The sequence below is a fragment of the Nothoprocta perdicaria genome, unplaced genomic scaffold (assembly GCF_003342845.1).
Source record: "Nothoprocta perdicaria isolate Ctin4 unplaced genomic scaffold, notPer1 scaffold_122, whole genome shotgun sequence".
Taxonomy (NCBI): domain Eukaryota; kingdom Metazoa; phylum Chordata; class Aves; order Tinamiformes; family Tinamidae; genus Nothoprocta; species Nothoprocta perdicaria.
The window spans coordinates 1,254,716-1,271,823 of record NW_020454339.1 but is presented as its reverse complement, the minus strand read 5'-3'; the positions used below and the strand labels follow the sequence as shown (position 1 = coordinate 1,271,823).

The 17,108-nt window shown below is 37.0% G+C and overlaps 1 protein-coding gene across 1 annotated transcript in view; it reads right to left on the bottom strand.

Annotated features, from left to right (window-relative positions):
* Positions 1 to 17,108, bottom strand: part of CNBD1 (cyclic nucleotide binding domain containing 1) — a 164,204-nt gene that overhangs the window by 131,089 nt on the left and 16,007 nt on the right. The window contains exon 3 of the mRNA XM_026054559.1: positions 1,776 to 1,889. Within this exon, the coding sequence (XP_025910344.1) occupies positions 1,776 to 1,889 (114 nt within the window). The remainder of the gene's footprint in view (positions 1 to 1,775; positions 1,890 to 17,108) is intronic.

Sequence of the window (17,108 nt, the reverse complement as noted above, 5' to 3'; positions counted from 1 at the left end):
TTCAAGTCACCAAATGTAAATGGTTCTGTGAAGTGTATTTTTTAAATTGAGCTAACTTTGATAGCAGAATTATCAGCCTGTGAGAACAGTGATTCATCACAGAACGACCAAATTAGCTTTTCATACCGCACTATCATGACTGATTCAAAGACAAATTTTAAAACAGGAATTCACTACAGCTGTGAGGTGGCTTTACTTACTGATGTAGCATTATTTATTATTTTGGTCACTGTTTGGTTACTCAGAAGCACCCTGCTTTTTCTATTAGTAATTACTAAAAATATTTGCTTTAAAGTCAAAACTAATTTAAAATGTTTGCAGAATATTTTCAAAATTCATCTTCATTGCATCTTTACAGTGGGAAAAGTTTTATTCTGTGTGCTAAATATACTACATTCCTGATCTACTGATGTTTTAAAAGCAATAGAAAAATCCATGTCTTCAGATCTGTCTAACTTGGGCTATCATTCACCCCAGAAATACAGGAAGTCTGTTCATTTCTAATTTCTTTAAAGGATTTTAAGCATTTCTTTAAGATCATTAATTCTGAAAGGATTTTGTTTATATTGTGACCAAAATGACTATCAGGAATAGCAAATAAATGGTACCAACCAAGTTCCCATTTTTCTTTCTACAAAGGTGTATGAATAACACAAGAAGACTCACTTTTTTGGCTTGGTTGAAGACTTTTCATCCAAATATTTTTCTTTGAAAAAAATGATTTTTATCCAATGGAAAAATATTATACATTCAGTGTACAAGCCACTGAAGGTAAAGTACTATGAAGATGTACAATAGGTTGTTCTTCTACATTTGAACTTTTTTCCTGGAAAASCTTACAAAAATAAATAGATTCAGGGAAAAAAAATAGAAATCTTCATCAGCTTGTAGGCATCTGTTTCAGCAAGACTCAGGCTTCTGGGGCCAAACATCCACTCTGTGCATAGCCCCACAGGAGCTCTGTGCACCCTAAGAGATTTCCAAGGCGAGAGGAACAACTGGCAGCCGCTGCCCGGTTCTAGGGAGAGCAGGAACCTATTCCTTGCCCTATGCCCACAGCATCCCTCTCACAGAGTAGAATCTTGTGTTGGCCTTGAATATTTAACACGGAGTCGTAGTTTTTACCTTCACTTTTTACTGCTGAGCTGGGCTTCTCTCCCTTGACTCCTGTATCTCAGTTAAATGGTTTACAGAAATCTTCCTCTTTCCCAAACCTGCGACTATGGTAGTCCCTGAGATGGCAGAAGCAACAACATATCATTGTGCCTTGGGCAGCTCCTGAAAGTATGGACCCTGGAACAATGACTGCTTGTGGATAACTCTGACTCTTAATCAAAAGGCTTGGGACCAGGATCTTTATAACCAAGGCACAAAGTATGCTGCAACTACAGACCATGTGCTCATCAACAATGTACTTTCTATATGTCTCACTTTTTTTTTTTGGTAGATAAAATGAAATTAATAAAATAACAGCTACCATGCTCTTTTTTTCCCCCAGGAATCCACTATCACACTGAGAAGTGGGTATGTGTAACCAAAAGTGTTTTGAAAGGTTGGACAAATGTAGTTCTTAGCAATGAACAGATGTTTCTGCTCATGCAGAAAATGAATTTAGCAGTAGCTACTAATCTTTGTCTTCTGCAGCTGCTCCATCGTGTGCAGTTGTAAAGCTTGACCTGATAATATCTTGCGCTTTTCTTTCTTAGTCTCTCTCAAAAACAATAAGAAAGGAAATGTCATTCCACTGCAAAAGGATTCAAGAGGATATATGTTACCTTTTGAGATGTGCTTCAGGAATTCTTGGCAAYACAGTCTTCTCTTTGTAGAACACTTTAGGATAAAGTTCAATAAACTTTTGATGAGCTTTTTCGTCGATGCATGGATCATTACTAAAAAAMGTGAAAATATAAAAGCACACAGGCTAGAAATAAGCCCTAGACATAATGCAACTAAGAAGGTCAAGTGATGTTTTTCCAAATGAAACAACTACTACCTTAGGAATGTGCTTCTCATAATAATGTTAAACAATTGAATAAGAGTCTGCAAAGAAACTTCAAAATACTAGCAGAAGCTAAAATCATTTTTCATGCAACACTTAAAATAAGACTTTCTTTGACATACAGGGAGAAAATCTCCTGTGAGAATTTTCCCTCTGGACCTGCATAGAAAATGGTGTCCTTCCTCTTCAGTTTTGCTTTTGTAGTTTGAGCAACATGGACTTGTTTAGAACTCCCAAATGTTCTGACATCAAAACTTTTYGGAGGCAGCCTTCTGCAAGGCATTGAAGAATCCAGGACTAATAGGGTTTATTRCTCATGCAAGCAGCTACATAAAATTATTGGAATTGTTTATGAGTATCTGTGACCAATGCCAAAAGTTCTTGCCTCCTGCTAGAGTGTAAACACACAGGAGACTTTAAGATGTCAGCAGTGCAAGTCTACAGTTATGCTGCATTGTTATGAAAAGCATGAAGATGGAAATAACCCTGAGAAAGTACTGAAAAATAAATAAAGATGGTGGTGCATGTCACGAGGGAATCTACAGGATGGCAGGGCACTTGGCAGGTCAAAGCCAACAGCAAATTCAAGATTCTGCTATGCTGGTCCATTCTGGAAAAAAATGGTGTTTCCATTGGTGTGTCCATTTTTTTTTCCAATTTTAACAAGTTGTCTAATAAAAAGTACTGAGATATTGCTTCTACTATACACAGATTCCTCTCTTTTAACTACTTCTGATAAAAGCTACTACAACACACAAGTAAAACTCCCTTCACAAAATTAATATAAAAGTTAAATTCATTCACCTGTGTATAGGAGAATGCACTTATACACAATGTAAAAATATGACCATAATAAATAATGTCATTAACAMAAAACATTCAGCACTGCCTTATTAATTAAAAAAATAAAATTAAAAAAAATAAGAGCAGCTGGGAGGTAAGGTTATAACTGTTACAGGCATTCATCCTTACTTCTTTTAATGCACTGAACATAAACTCCGTTCAGATTCATTAGACATAGAAATAGTTACTTAAAGCACATACATTCCTTGTGAAAATATCTGCTTTCTACTTCATATATTAAAAAAATAAAAAGCATGTGCAGCTTCACCCTGTATTTATACTATTTCACTAACATTTCGATCCATAGATAAACTGTCCCAATTAGGTGCTATCTTGAAGAAATATTTCTTGGCATTTTTCAGAAATATGTTTCTGAAATGTCCCAGATGAAAAGATTATTGCCATCAAGAAAAATCAGCTTGAAATTTATTGTTTCACCATTCTTTTTCCAAAATGTTTCCTTCAGAATACACATGTATTATTAAACATTTTCTCAGTTTGCAGAAGAACAGAGCCATATAAGCTTGTCATGCTTCTCCCTGTGGAGGGGCCACTTTCCTTTGCATCTATAAGGAGACAGCTATACAGATGAAAGTAGTGGCTTTCATTTAATTTCAGGTGTGTTTGCTGTTTGGTGCTCAAGGAGATAATCTTAAAGATTCAAGATCAGCTAGGGATTTTAGTTGTCTCTGCTCAATAGATATTTGAAGTTGAAATTTGCAGCTTTCTTCTCCTCGGAGGAATACATTCATAAGGAAAATTTAAAATTCTTTGGTCAAAATCAAGGCCTTTTTTCMCGAACATCTCTAATTTAGTATATCCCCTGACAAACTGTGAATAACTCTTTTTCTTTCACAAAGCAGAAATGATTAGCAAATTCTGTGTAAAACATGCTCTAACTGTGAACTGTACTGCTTTACTAAGCAGCCTAGCCTGCAGATTTCATACTTATATTCTCACCAAGTTATACAATTTTGCAAATACCTGACTGGTAAATATCACATCACATCCTAGAACAACATCAGTAAGGGTCTCCAGGGCTTCCATGAGGCCACATCTATGTTCTACCCTTGTTTTCTGCTTTTTCCCCTCAATTAATTGCTCGTTATGTGAAAGCCCATGGGATTACTTTAAGAAAAGTGAGGTTTTGTGAGAGAGGTTAGCATTGCTTTAGACACGGTGAGTATTTGTGAATGAGGTATTTTTTCTTTTCTCAGATGAATAAAAAAAGTAATTTAGATTTTGCTACGATAAGGGCAAACTGCAAGGCAGTTTTCATGCAATCTTTTCTGTCATGTGCTCTGTGATAACTGCAACCTTGAGTCACATTAGACAGTCTATGCCCCATTTCTCTTCTGAACTTTAAAGCAGTGAAGGACTCAGCCTCCTGTATTATAGATTTTCTAGCCCTGTTAAGCTTCATGTGGAGATGTGTCATGTGGGAGTTCATATAAAATCAAACAGAAATACCATTTTAGCAGGGATGATTATTTGCTTTTGTGCTGGAGGACATATTTATAATATATATTGCAGTTATATATAAACATTGCAAACCCAGGCCATTTCTTAGTGAAGTCAAATTTCCTGTTTCTAGGCTTTTGTTTCCCAGACAACCAGATGTCAAGACTGACAAACTATGGAAGATAGGCTAATTCCTAAATATTATATCCTTGGTGTGAGGTTTTGGATAAACTCTTTATGTTAGCTGATAGCAATAACAACTGAAGTATGACCCACAGCAGAGGTGATAAATCGAGCTGAAGTTGTGACATTTGCCTGAATGAGTTTCTTTAGAAGTAGACATCATAACTGATAACTTAGGGAAAAGCCGAATATTCTTTTGGAAATCTTACCAAGAAACCACCAAGGCCAGAGAAATACAGATAGAAGTGGGCAAGTCAGTAACAGAATAACTAGGAGCACAGTCCTGAGGAGCAGATAGGACCTTTCAAACTTTACCCCACAACTTAGAAAAAATGAGTAAATCACAAAAGTAAATCACATGAAAACTCTAGTGTATTTCTCTTTCAGCACATGCTGGATATACTTCCTTTAATTTTTCTAACGGTTGAGAAGAAAGAGATATTTAAACTTTGCGGAAATAAGTAAACTTAAATGTTTCTTCCTTTTGTTTGTTTTAGTGTGCAAAAGATGGAAAGAAAAAAGTGAATTTCTGAAGAAACACATTGTTTTGGATGACAAGTCTGCACCAAGCAACCTACCAGAGCAAACTTTCTACGTTCTTAAGTATCCTAACAAACAGCTAGCTATTAGATTGATACTACCAATCAGTTTAGCCTGCATGTGTCTGGGCATTAACAGCTGTTCTAACGTGTTTTTAATCGACTTATGCATATGAAAATTCTCTAAGCTATGATTAATCAAAACTAGTCTCATTTACATGGAAGCTTCGGAGTGTGAACAGGATGGATGCCCATGTTTAGCTAATTCCCTTGCTGCTGCTGCTGTTTTAATCTGCATTTTGCTTTTAATAGAGCAATAACAGCTCTCTGGTTCCTAAGACTCAAAAACCTACAGTCCCTATTTTTGCTCCTTGAAGGGGAAAAAATACTGTTAGAGTGCAAAACAGTAAGCTTTCTTCTTTGAAGAAAGGCATTACATCAGTCTATTGAAAACTGGCCATCTTCATTGATCTTAAAAATGTCTAACCTTGCATTCTCAACTGCTTTTTCTGATGATCTATATTGCATATTTGTAACAAGTAACAAAACACAAAGATAGAGACAGTTTTGCTTTGAATGGCTGCTTTTGCTAATAGGTGTAATTAATAATAGGTATCCTTATTTTCAGAGTGAAAAAGCAGCCCTAAACAATTGCTGTAACATGACGTGTTTGCAGTAAAACAGTGCTTACCTCTTCCAGATTGCCTACACAAGTCAGACAACTAAAATCTTAGCTAAAAGTGTTAGCCCCACTAAAGCGTGTAAAGATCTCCTCCCAAAAGAATCAGTATTTCCTCTCMCAAGGCTGGGAGCCTACTCTTCCCTGCTCTTCAGGGCTGTCAGGAACATAGCATAGAGATTTCCAATTTATCCCTGGGGAAACTATATCTAGAACGTGAGGCAGTGTTTCAACCTGATTTCAAAAGAAACCAAACATTCTGCCTCAGAGACCCCATGTCTTTCTGATTCATGCTCTGCCATATGGCTTCTCAGATGAACTAAAGCAACCCTCATTTCTGGATCTTGGGGTTAAATTGTGCCAAACTATTGACCACAGTTTATCCAGTTGCCACTTTGGGAAATTATGATAATAGGAGTATCGGTCAAATGAACAGATGACTCATCTGTCAACCACAACATGAACTCTAAGGACTAATAGCTCCAGGACATGGTCTGGAGAAATCTTTGCAGGGAGGTCAAAGTTCTCACTCCTTTTAACAGAACAGACTGGGCAACCTAGATTCAAGTACATCACACCTCATCCTGACTAAAGATTAATGCTCTGAGACCCATAGAAAGACCTTGTGGATGAGAGGCACATGAGCCTTATGGCCAGTATTCAGAAACCTGTTCAAGTTCATTTTCACATTACAAAATAAATATTGGCATTGCTTTATAATCTTCTTTAATTTAGCTAAGGAAAAATAAAATGGAGGTCTTAATTTTAAAAGGATATTGGATTCCCCATAAAGAATTGTCTTTTATTAGAAGGAAGGCATGAAAAATTACCAATAGACTAAAACAACATAGGTAGTAATGACCAATATAGAGAGATTCCAAAAAGTCTCATAAAAAAAGATCTGGTTGACTGTTTTCTCAGCAGAAAACATGGAGAGTAATGTTACTGCTTCTAAGAAGTTTGGTGGGAAATCACTTTGATTCCATTAAAGGCATAATGARGATGAAGAATAAATAACAGGGCATGCTTATGGAAAGGCAGAAGTTTGGAAGACGACAAATTTCACAAGAATGGGAGTGAGGCTTTTAGCACGTGCCACATCTGCCTTAGAAGTATTTTAAACAGGAAAGATCCTAACACCAGAATTAGAATTGTCTTGTACATGCGAGAGGAAACTGCAGGAAAGAAAGTGGCAGCACATATGCCCAAGAGCAGCTGCCATGGCATTTTGGTCCACTTCACCTGCCTGTGTTTATATCTATGCCTTTGATTCCTAGTCTCCTTGTCAGGACTAGGCATAAGTAGTCACATTCTCCTTTTGCTAACAGTTCCCTCCTCCTTCTCCTTGTCCTCCCTTTACTGCTTTTCATGAACTGCTCATTATGGAGCAATATGATTGAGATATCTGCAATAAATTAATCAGTCACAGCACTATGCAATTCACTTCATTTTCTTTCTTTTTCCTTTTTTTTTTTTTTTTTTTTTTTTTTGCATAATGAATCTCTGCCTAATAGGCCTTAAATCTTATTTTTAATTGGAAAATAAAATCTTTGATTTAAAGTTTTTGGATGGCTGCATATCTACAGAAAAAATGTGATTTGCATGAAATGTATCTCATCCAAAATCAGAGAAGCAACTTGCTGCACAAACAAGTGATCTTTAGCATAATAAATGAAATAGCTCTATAAATGTAGCGCTCTGGCTGAGATTTTCCATGYTCAAAGCTTGACATATGAAGAATTTTTCTTTCAAGGACAGACATCTGTGTACCTGTGTTGATGTAGAATACTGTATCACATTTTATCTGTAGCAATGCAGGACATAACATACGTAGTGCTTTAACAGTACAATAAGTACATTTCCCCCCAACAAAGTTCTGTCAAGTAATTGAATTTTCAAAAATATTTCTTGGAATAATCTGCACCACCTGCATAACCTAGTCCTGATGCAGATGCCATTCTCATCAGTGATAAACCTATGTATTTTTTTTAACTAAATAAAGAGAACGGTGATGTAGGGAACAAATTATAACAGGTGTATGTTCCTTACAGACTTCTCAAGGCGCGACTATATTTCAAGAACCATTTTAACTACTTCATCCTTTAATGTGGCACAAATACTCTTGAATAGGTTTAGCAGTTACCTGTTCTGAAGACCACTGATGTTACACAATTCATCCAAGTACAGGTAATTCACCTTCGGAGAAGTTCTTTTCTTATCTGAAAGAATGAATAAAAAGATATGAATTATATTTATAGGGAAATGTCTGAAAGACTCAGATATTCAGAAGAGACTTTTATTATTATGGGGCAGGAATGCTACCTGGGCAGAGCAAGACCAGATGTGAGTGGCTATACAGGACGAGCTTGAAACAGAAATGCAAGGAGGCCCTGTGCAAACTGACACAGATGCACTCTAATTGCCCATCAATTTCCATTTCTATTCACCAGTTTTTCTGTCCCTGAACTTCTCAAGTATAAACTGTTGTGTATATCAAGTCATCCAGCAAGACTGGCATTTCTCTTACACAGAAATTAATCTTTGTTTATCTTACATGTATAATGGATTGAACCAATGAGATAAATGTTAAGCAAGTTAATCCATTTACCTTTCCATTAACCTTTTCTTTTTTTCAAAGAAAACCCTAAAATTAAGTCCAGCTCTCCAGTGTAGCATTAGTATTTACAATTCTCTGAAATAGTTACCTGTAAACTTCTCTCACAGGGTCTATTTCTGGCTTTGGTAATTGAGAATATAAGAAAATTGTGTAATACCTACATGCATAAAGGTATTTATTTATGTAAATGCTCACAAAACTAGGGATACAAAAGTATAATGGAGCTATAAGATGGTGTTGCTTAATGCAATCACTATAAAATATGKTTTTTTTTCTTTATAGTTTTGCTAAATCTGAAATTTTCTATGCCAGCTACATTTCTGATCTCAGGCTTAGATAAGATTGTCTTTAATAAAAACAAACAGATTGAATTTCAATGACATGGTTGGTCTCACTAGATTTCAGATGTTTTAACCAAACTCCTGGTGAAGATACCTATTTCTCGTCCCTTGATGATCTTTGCTTTGAAGAGAAGAACCCCAAACTAAACTATGGTTACTACCAGCATTGGTGAAGTGCTGGTTCAAACTCAAATATTGTAATTAGCAACTTTTGTAGGGGGGAAAAATATTTTGATTTGCAAGTCCTGAGCAGATAATACTATTTTCTATACTGAAGAGAGCACCATGAGCAATCATTCTCATTTGTGCCATGTTGAAACTTAGTGAGATAAGAGAGAGGTGCAATCACAACATTGGATATAGCCACAGAAGTCTCATATATTGAGTAGGAGGAGTGAAGAGGACTGTTTTTGGCTAAGTGTTGTGTTAAATAATCCTGGGGCTAAGAGCAAAAAGAGGGTGCTCCCAGTGTTCCAGTCCTTTGATTTTCAAGACTTTGCAGCAGGACTTCAAACCCATTTAATTTTCTCCTCCAATAAACATATAACCATCAGGATCCCACCTTGCCATCTCCCACAAGAAATTCCCACTATTTGCACTAAGAACAAAAAATACTTCTAGCCAAGCCACCTTGGAAAGCTGTTTAGATACCTACTCTACTGGTTCATATCATGTATAACACACACACACACACACATATATATATGTGTGTGCATGTGTGCCTGTGTTATATATACATATATACATATGTATATAAGCTGCATCCGAAAAGAAAAACCAAATTGCCCTGTATCAGACTGTATCAAATTCCATCCAATATTTCATACATTGCCATGACCAGCACTACTATTACCACTATGTGCTTTTTTCTTTTCCGTTTCTGTTAAATAGAGGCTTTTCCCTTCCCTTTTATTTCTACTAGCTGGCAAGCCAGGATCAAGACTGAACATTGCAGACAGATGTTTTAAGTTAAAATCAAAGTCAGTTCATTGACCTTATMTTTCCCTAGTGCTGCCTAGGGTTTTTCACCTCATCTCAACAACCAATTTATGAGCGTGCCAAACACTAGGAATCCAAAATCAGAGTTCACTGTTGTACTACAGTTAATTGCTCATTAACTTTAATGATTCTCATAACTGTCTGTAAACATGCACTATTTAGAGCTCTAAAGCTTACAAGGAAAAAGAAAGATTTGAGAGATTATCTCCATGAGACTTGAGCACATTTGTATATACAAATGTGAGGGTCAAGCCCTGTGACTCTCTCAGTAGACTAACTGCAAACAGACTCAACTACCCTTGTTGGTCCGGGAGAAGCTGCCTGCCAGTTTCCTGTGAAGTGTTTTTACAGCCCCGCCACAGCTAAGGTTGTCCTCTGTGCTGAAAGCCAGTTCTTCAGTGTCACACACTGAATGTTATCTTTTTTCTTCTCTGTCATCCAACAAGGACTTGTGGCACTTGGCTYCTGCCTTCCTAGTATGAAGGCATACATTTCAACGAAACATATCTTCAGTCTAGGGAAGAAGAGCATGAGTAAGTGAAAATTTTGCCTGGATTTAGAAACTGAGGGCAAAAATAGTCCAAATTGGTCTTCTAACATAGGGCAAATATCCTAAAAGGTAGTAGGGAAGGTTGATGTTCTGTCCTGAAATGACATGTGCAAAGTATGCCTTGGTTTAACAGTTGTGCCTACATGATTTGCCTATGATTTATAATATAAAGCTAATTAGACTGAGTCCATAGAGTTCCTCTGATCTTGGCAAAGAAACAAACTAAAAAGTCCCAACTCTTCCTCAGTTCTGGCCAGACGTTGCTGCCTGAGCCTCAGTTCTGGGATATCTTTCAGCTAGTGGTTCAGTTTTTACTGAAGACCCACACACACAGACACAAAAAAAGAAAACTGCCAGCACAGCCAAGGAGACTGTGAAATCTGGCAGAGAAGTGGGAACATGTAATACGAGAAGCCACTTGATAAGTTCCTTTGTAAGCTACCTTTGTTGCTACATCCAGCAAATCATGAAACTACAGCCCACAGTTCCCAAGAGAAACAAGAGAGTGCCTAAGCAGACCTGTGCYGGGCCATCATCCAGATCTATTAATCTTTCTATAGATAAGATATATTAGATGCAAAAATTAGGCTTGCTCAGCATTCTGGCATCCCAGTGGCTGAGGAAACACATCAGAGACTTAATAGCTGTCATTTGTTTAAAGGAGACAGCTTTTCATGACAACAGCCAAGAATAACAAATATGCATTAAAAAAAAATCTTAGTACAACTGAGGCTGAAACCAAGCCTCTGTAGACCACAGTAGGAGCACCAAAGGCATTTAAATCTTTTGCAGTTTCAAAGAGATTGCTTTTCTTCATAGACTCTTCTCTATGTATACACTTACAAGCACAGGCTTTAAGAAAGGCTAAGGGTGACTTTCTAAGCCCCAAAAGAACTGCTGAGGTTCCTTCAACCCCATGCTGCTCACAGAGAATTGTACAGCTCCTGCTGGAATATTCTCACTTCAGAGAATGTAGGGAGAAACATTAATTACACAGCAGAGGCTCCTTTCAAAAATTACAAAATACTACTACTTTTTATTTTATATTTTTAGATTATCAAAATTTTGACTTGGTATGCAGTAAATCTTGGYGGGAAGATAGAGCTATCTACATATTAATCAGCAATGACAGATGCCACAATCTAATTATAGCACTGAAATGTGGTAAGAACTGTAATGAAAACTGATTACTATCTGCATAATTTCTACAATTTCAATTTTAATAAATAGTTTAAATGACTGATTATGCAAGTATGTCACATTTGCCTACTCCATTAACCATTATAAAAATCCTACAGCAATACAGTTGTTATGCTCTATATCTTAGTTCCATTCGTTCACTTCTACTATACAACATTTTTTTCTGAATGAGAAGCTTAATTTATGTCTTATTTCCACATGAAGATACATAAAGAACAAGCCCATAACAATTTATCATTATTTAAACCACAATTAATAAATAAAAATAAACATCYTACACCTTTGAAGGTACAATGAATAAACAATTAAAGACAAAAACTCCAAAAAATTTTTTCTCCTAATAATAATATAACTTAATAAAATCCCCAAAATGTCCAGAAAGTCACCATAAAAGACTTCAGAACATGGGACACTAAAYGTAGAGAATCTCAGAAATCAGGCAGTTTTTGCAAAAGGTGCTGTCACCCAAGTAAGCAGCATCTCTTAATTTATTTTTAGCTAAAATGTTTAAGGATGATGATGGATAGATGTAGTGGCACTACAGAGGTCTGACGAGTGCATTAGCTCTTAAAAGAGAAAGGTGTGAAGGAACGAGAATAAATGTTTGCTTTGAGAAAAATTTGAGAGAGGAATATTATGTGTTCCCCTATAAAGGTCAAGCAGGAAGAATCACAATTGCTTGTGCATTTTGCCCACAAACTTTCATTTTGAGCTCAAAGCTGTCTTTGCCATCTTCAAGTAGGGCACTCAAGCAAACAAAACAAAACAAAAAGTCAAATTCAAAATTAGTGAAAAGAATCACCTACAAAAGCTCTGTTGGGTATGTTAGAGATTTGACATATTAAGTCCAGAAGTTTGAGTTTTATGGTAACCATGGAGAAACTGTCTGGAAGGAATCTCAAAAGAGCACTGCGTGCATCCTTTGGTATCAAGGCAGACTCAACAATACCAAAATTAAAGATAACCAGTTCTGCTACTCAAAGTGCATTTACAGTACACACAGGCAATACCTAGCTGAGCCCATGCATATATACAAAGTTCACTCTTACCAAAGAGGAATAAGCTCCTGCATGCTCTAGAGCAGGTAGTGCAGTAACAAGAACCCTATAAGGTGCAGCTCAGCTCATATTCACACTCAAGGAATTTGTGTCTGCTTAATTCAAGCCTACACAAACACAGCAGCGTAACAGTCTGCCTCTGGCTTTCCAAGGCTGGCCCATAATGCTTTATTGCTTAACAAAATATTTACTTTATCAAGACAGACTTTGCACATGGATGAATATATGTCTCCTTTTGAAATAATATTGTATTTCCTTCAATGTTCAGGTCACTTTGCAAAAATCTGTTCAAGATGGCCTATGATATGAATATACTAATCCCTGTTCTGCATTATGGGACTGAAATTGCAGACAGGGATTGCATTTTGAGACTGGGAGATAAGTAGGGGATATGTAAAATATTTAAAGAAAGTTTGGGGAACATGAAAGCTGAAATCGGCCCAGATGCTTAACTGCCTTAAATATCCCTGGTTGTGCAGCTTGAGCCTAATGAAGCAATGCTAGTATAGCCTTTGGGTGGATGTGACACGTTCAGCTGCCCCTGACTCATCACTGAGAATAATTGGGCCACATTAAGTGATATCTGATGAGTGCCAGAGATGTGTGTCATTCAAGGTGTAAATGTAAAAAACATCCCAACTAGAAGAAACATCAAAAATAAATCTCTCCTAAAGGCTGGCAACATAAAATGCATATTTGTTTTGAAGGCAAATATATTTTAAAACAAAAGTTTTTTCTTCTCAGAGTTGGTGTTCCCTGTTTTCATACGTAATTTACTGTCATTCATTACTTAATTCATTTTAATTCCACTAAATTAGTTTTATATTCTAATCCTTCTTAGCAACTCATTGTGACAGATGGAAAACTATCAGCATTAGAGCTCAGATTCTTCACTGTTCAGGGATTTTCATGGGGTTTTCAAACAAGAATGGATGCAGTAATTGTTCTGCTTGTAGAGGATGAAGTTTGGCTCAGAAAGCAGCAGCAGTCATTTGAGAGAAGTTAAAAAAGAAAAAATTAATCATCTCAGCCTTTCTTTCCTTGTTGAAGTGAATGTGAATTTTGTCACCAGATACACAAAAGTCTTCACCAGATTGTTCCAAAGTGCCTACAAGCAGAAAATAATTCTGTTTTTCTTTCTTTYTTTTTTTTTTTTTTCTCTAGTATCTTATCTAGAAGGTTTCTGTTTCTCCTTCCTTTGCATAAGTTCTCTGACCGGAGGTCACTGAAAAATGAAAGAAATCTACCTTGCCTTGGCACCTAGGCCATTCTAAACCCAGGATTAAAGACAAAGTCCCTGATAATGGTCTTAGCTGTGTCAGGTGCGGTAGCTCTGGAATGGCTGCTTTAGATGCTAAATACTGACAGAATTTAAATTTTCTTTTTTTTTTTTTTTAATAAGATAGCAGAATTTCACCCCCAAGTGAATTGCGTTAGTCCATGATCTTTGAAGAAATAGAATAGAGTAGGATTTTTCCTGATGCATCATGTTAGACAAGCTCTACTCTTTGCAAATCTAACTGTAAAGTCTTTATTTGGATCAAGCTTGCACAGCACTACAGTTTTCAGAAACTCCTGGTTTTTTTTGGGGGGGGGCGGGGCGGGTTGCCTTTCTTTTACTTATTCCCAAGTATAATCCTGAGATAGATGTGAAATACAGAGCAAAGAATACTTTGAACACCAGTCTCTAAATTGCTGTATTCATCAACAAATTATTAAATTCATCTACAGCTCAGAACTATTCCTTTCTCTACTTTTCCAGATAGAAAACTAGTCATAATAGGAAAGCTATATTAATTTTAATGTTTTCATCTCTGAGCTATCAATATATTATCATATAATACACATTTCGTATTCCATGTTATTGCCAACTAGACATAAAAATCTTAATAAGAATAAATGTGAATGATTTATGCCTGATACTCAGAGTATTGTTTGAAAATGTGTAAATATTTTTTCCTAAAAACTGAATACACTTTGCCAGTTTAAAGTGTTCATATTAACTTAAAAGCCCTTCCTTCAGTACAAATACAGCTCTCCTTTGCAATGATACATATATCTTAAGGAATGCTACAATGCATTTTTTATGATATTTATAACACCTGTTACAAAATGGTGTCAAGGGAGGTAGAGTACTGGGAGGCAAAGCTTGAAACAAGGTTCCTCTGTAAATATTTTATCATGAAAATTGAAATCAAGTGTAAAGAAGCTAATTAAGCTGGGTTTGAATTGGCTGTGATCCAGAAGTCGGTAAGAGGCAGTGTATACCTCTGGGCATGCACACGAGCTACAAGTGCTTATGCAGTCCCCCCTTGCCTATGTGCAGGGCTTTGCTCAGTTCTAGGATGAAATCCCCAGCTCAGTGCAAGCAGCAGGAGCCGGGCCAGCCCAGCAAAGGGTTGCACACTCACGCAGGGCAGCAGCAGCAAGGGGTGGCAGCATCATCGTCCTCTCCGCAGGAGCACTGCCACCAACCGCCCTCCGCAGGCATGCGGGACACCTCGCCATCCTCTGTCTCCAGAAAAGATCCCCAAGGATCTGCCACCATCCTCCAGCCTCACACCATCCCACACCTTCCCACAGTTCATAAGGACACATTCTGTTTTCTTAGAACCCTTTCATGCAGCCAGGACAACCTAGCTCAGGCCAGGGCTCCAGGGATTCCTTATCCTACACAAAATGCTCTCAACTACAGGCAGCCTGGCCAGTGACACAAGCACTGTGCTGCGTACATGTTATGAGCATCTGAATAACCTTAATCACCAACTCAGGTGATAACTCGGGTCCGAAGTATGTTTTAAAATGACTCAAGCAACAGGGACAGTCCATACCCACTTATCTTATCCATCTTCCCAAGTCCCTGTTCTGAATGTCCAGGATGTTTCCTGATAATTCATGGAAGAGGATTTCAGGAAATGCAGGAAAAGAATGAAAAAACTGACAAAAGAATGAGAAAGTGTCAAAGCTATATCTTATCCCCATCTTATAGAAGGGAGGAACCATGCATTCTGGATGGGTAGACAAATGGATGAACAAAAACATTGATCAGATTCAGATAGCAGTCAATGGGTCATATTCTACTGGGAGGCTGGTGTCAAGTGTAGTACAACAGGGACCTGTTGTGGGACCTGTTCTGTTCAACCTCTATGAAAGACCTAGAGGAGACACACTCATTAGGTTTTCTTTCCCTTTCTTCTCTCCCTCTTACATCTGTTTCAATGAGCAGAAAAAAAAAAAGAAAAGAAAAACATGGAGGAAAACTGACCACAGAGAAGTTATCAATGTGCCATTACTGAATAAACAATTGAAATAAGGAAAAGCTTATAACATGCTTTCTAGCTTATAAGAGATTTGCTGTTACTTATAGTTACCACAGAACAATGGAGGCAGAAATATGATTATTATGTTGATAAAGCCCCAAATCTCTTAATAGCATCCTAGTTATTTTTGAATCATTCTGAACAATCACATAACAGAAAATTGATTTTCTCAATGGGAATTTATGACTCAGTTTCCTAGAAAAATTTCTTTTGGCACCAGCATATATCTTCAATTCATAAAACATCTAGACATCAGTTTGGCCAAGAACATAAATACTCGCTCTCAGCACTTAGATCTTTGCTCACATTAGCACAGCATCAATCAGGTGGCTGTGCTATAATGCTCAGTGCTGGGCGAGCATGAGAAGCCCCAGGATCAGCCTTTACCCACGCGCTTTTCTTAGTGAGGACCCTGGGCAGAGATGAGATGTAGGCTTTGGGTCACAGGCTAGGGCATCAGACCTGCAGCACTGCAAGGTCTGCTTAATGACTAGAACTGAATCATATCTAAGTTTTGCCATAGCTGGCCAAAACACACTAGAACACTGACACAAAAATGAAAGTTAAAAATACCCATAAAATTAAAATACAAGAGAGGAAGAGAAATAGCAATACTACAACAAATGGATTTTAAAAGGATCATACAATTAAGCTGTCGAAAAAGCCTAACATTTTGCCTTTATTTGGGATTAAAAATCTTGACATGCTGAAGAGTTCAGGAGTGATGAACCCAACTGTGATGGTCATTCCCTGTTTAAATCTTCAAAAGGATCAAATAACTCTTTGTCTTTTGCTTCATTCTCCTGAAATTGCTTTCACAATTTGGCTATGCCTGTATGGTTCTGAAGGGAGAGATCATTGTCAACATGAATTAATTCTTTAATTAAAAAAAATCATTTCCATATTAATGATTAAATATTTGTATTGTTGATAGAGATTTCTTAAGAAGCAAGACTTGCACACTTAGAAGTTCTAGCTCCAACAGAGGACAACATTCAAAGAGAGTGTCAAGTACTCTGAAGAAAGAGATGAAGGAGAGCTTTCAATTACAAATACAGAAGCAAGTAAATAAAAATCAGAAAGTTTCATTAACTGGAATTATTATAACACATTTCTTTTCATAGATCCACTCACAGCTACGAACAGAGAGTTAACAAGAATCAGTGTCTTGATTCATCCGTTCTGCATAGCTCTTTCAACAGGCAAGGCCTTCAGGAGTTTCTCCCTAAAACCAGAAGAATTGGAGATAGGAGGACTTGTTCTCCAGTCAGAGCAAACTATTCCCAGTTTCACCAACTGTTAATGCATGCTTAATATTT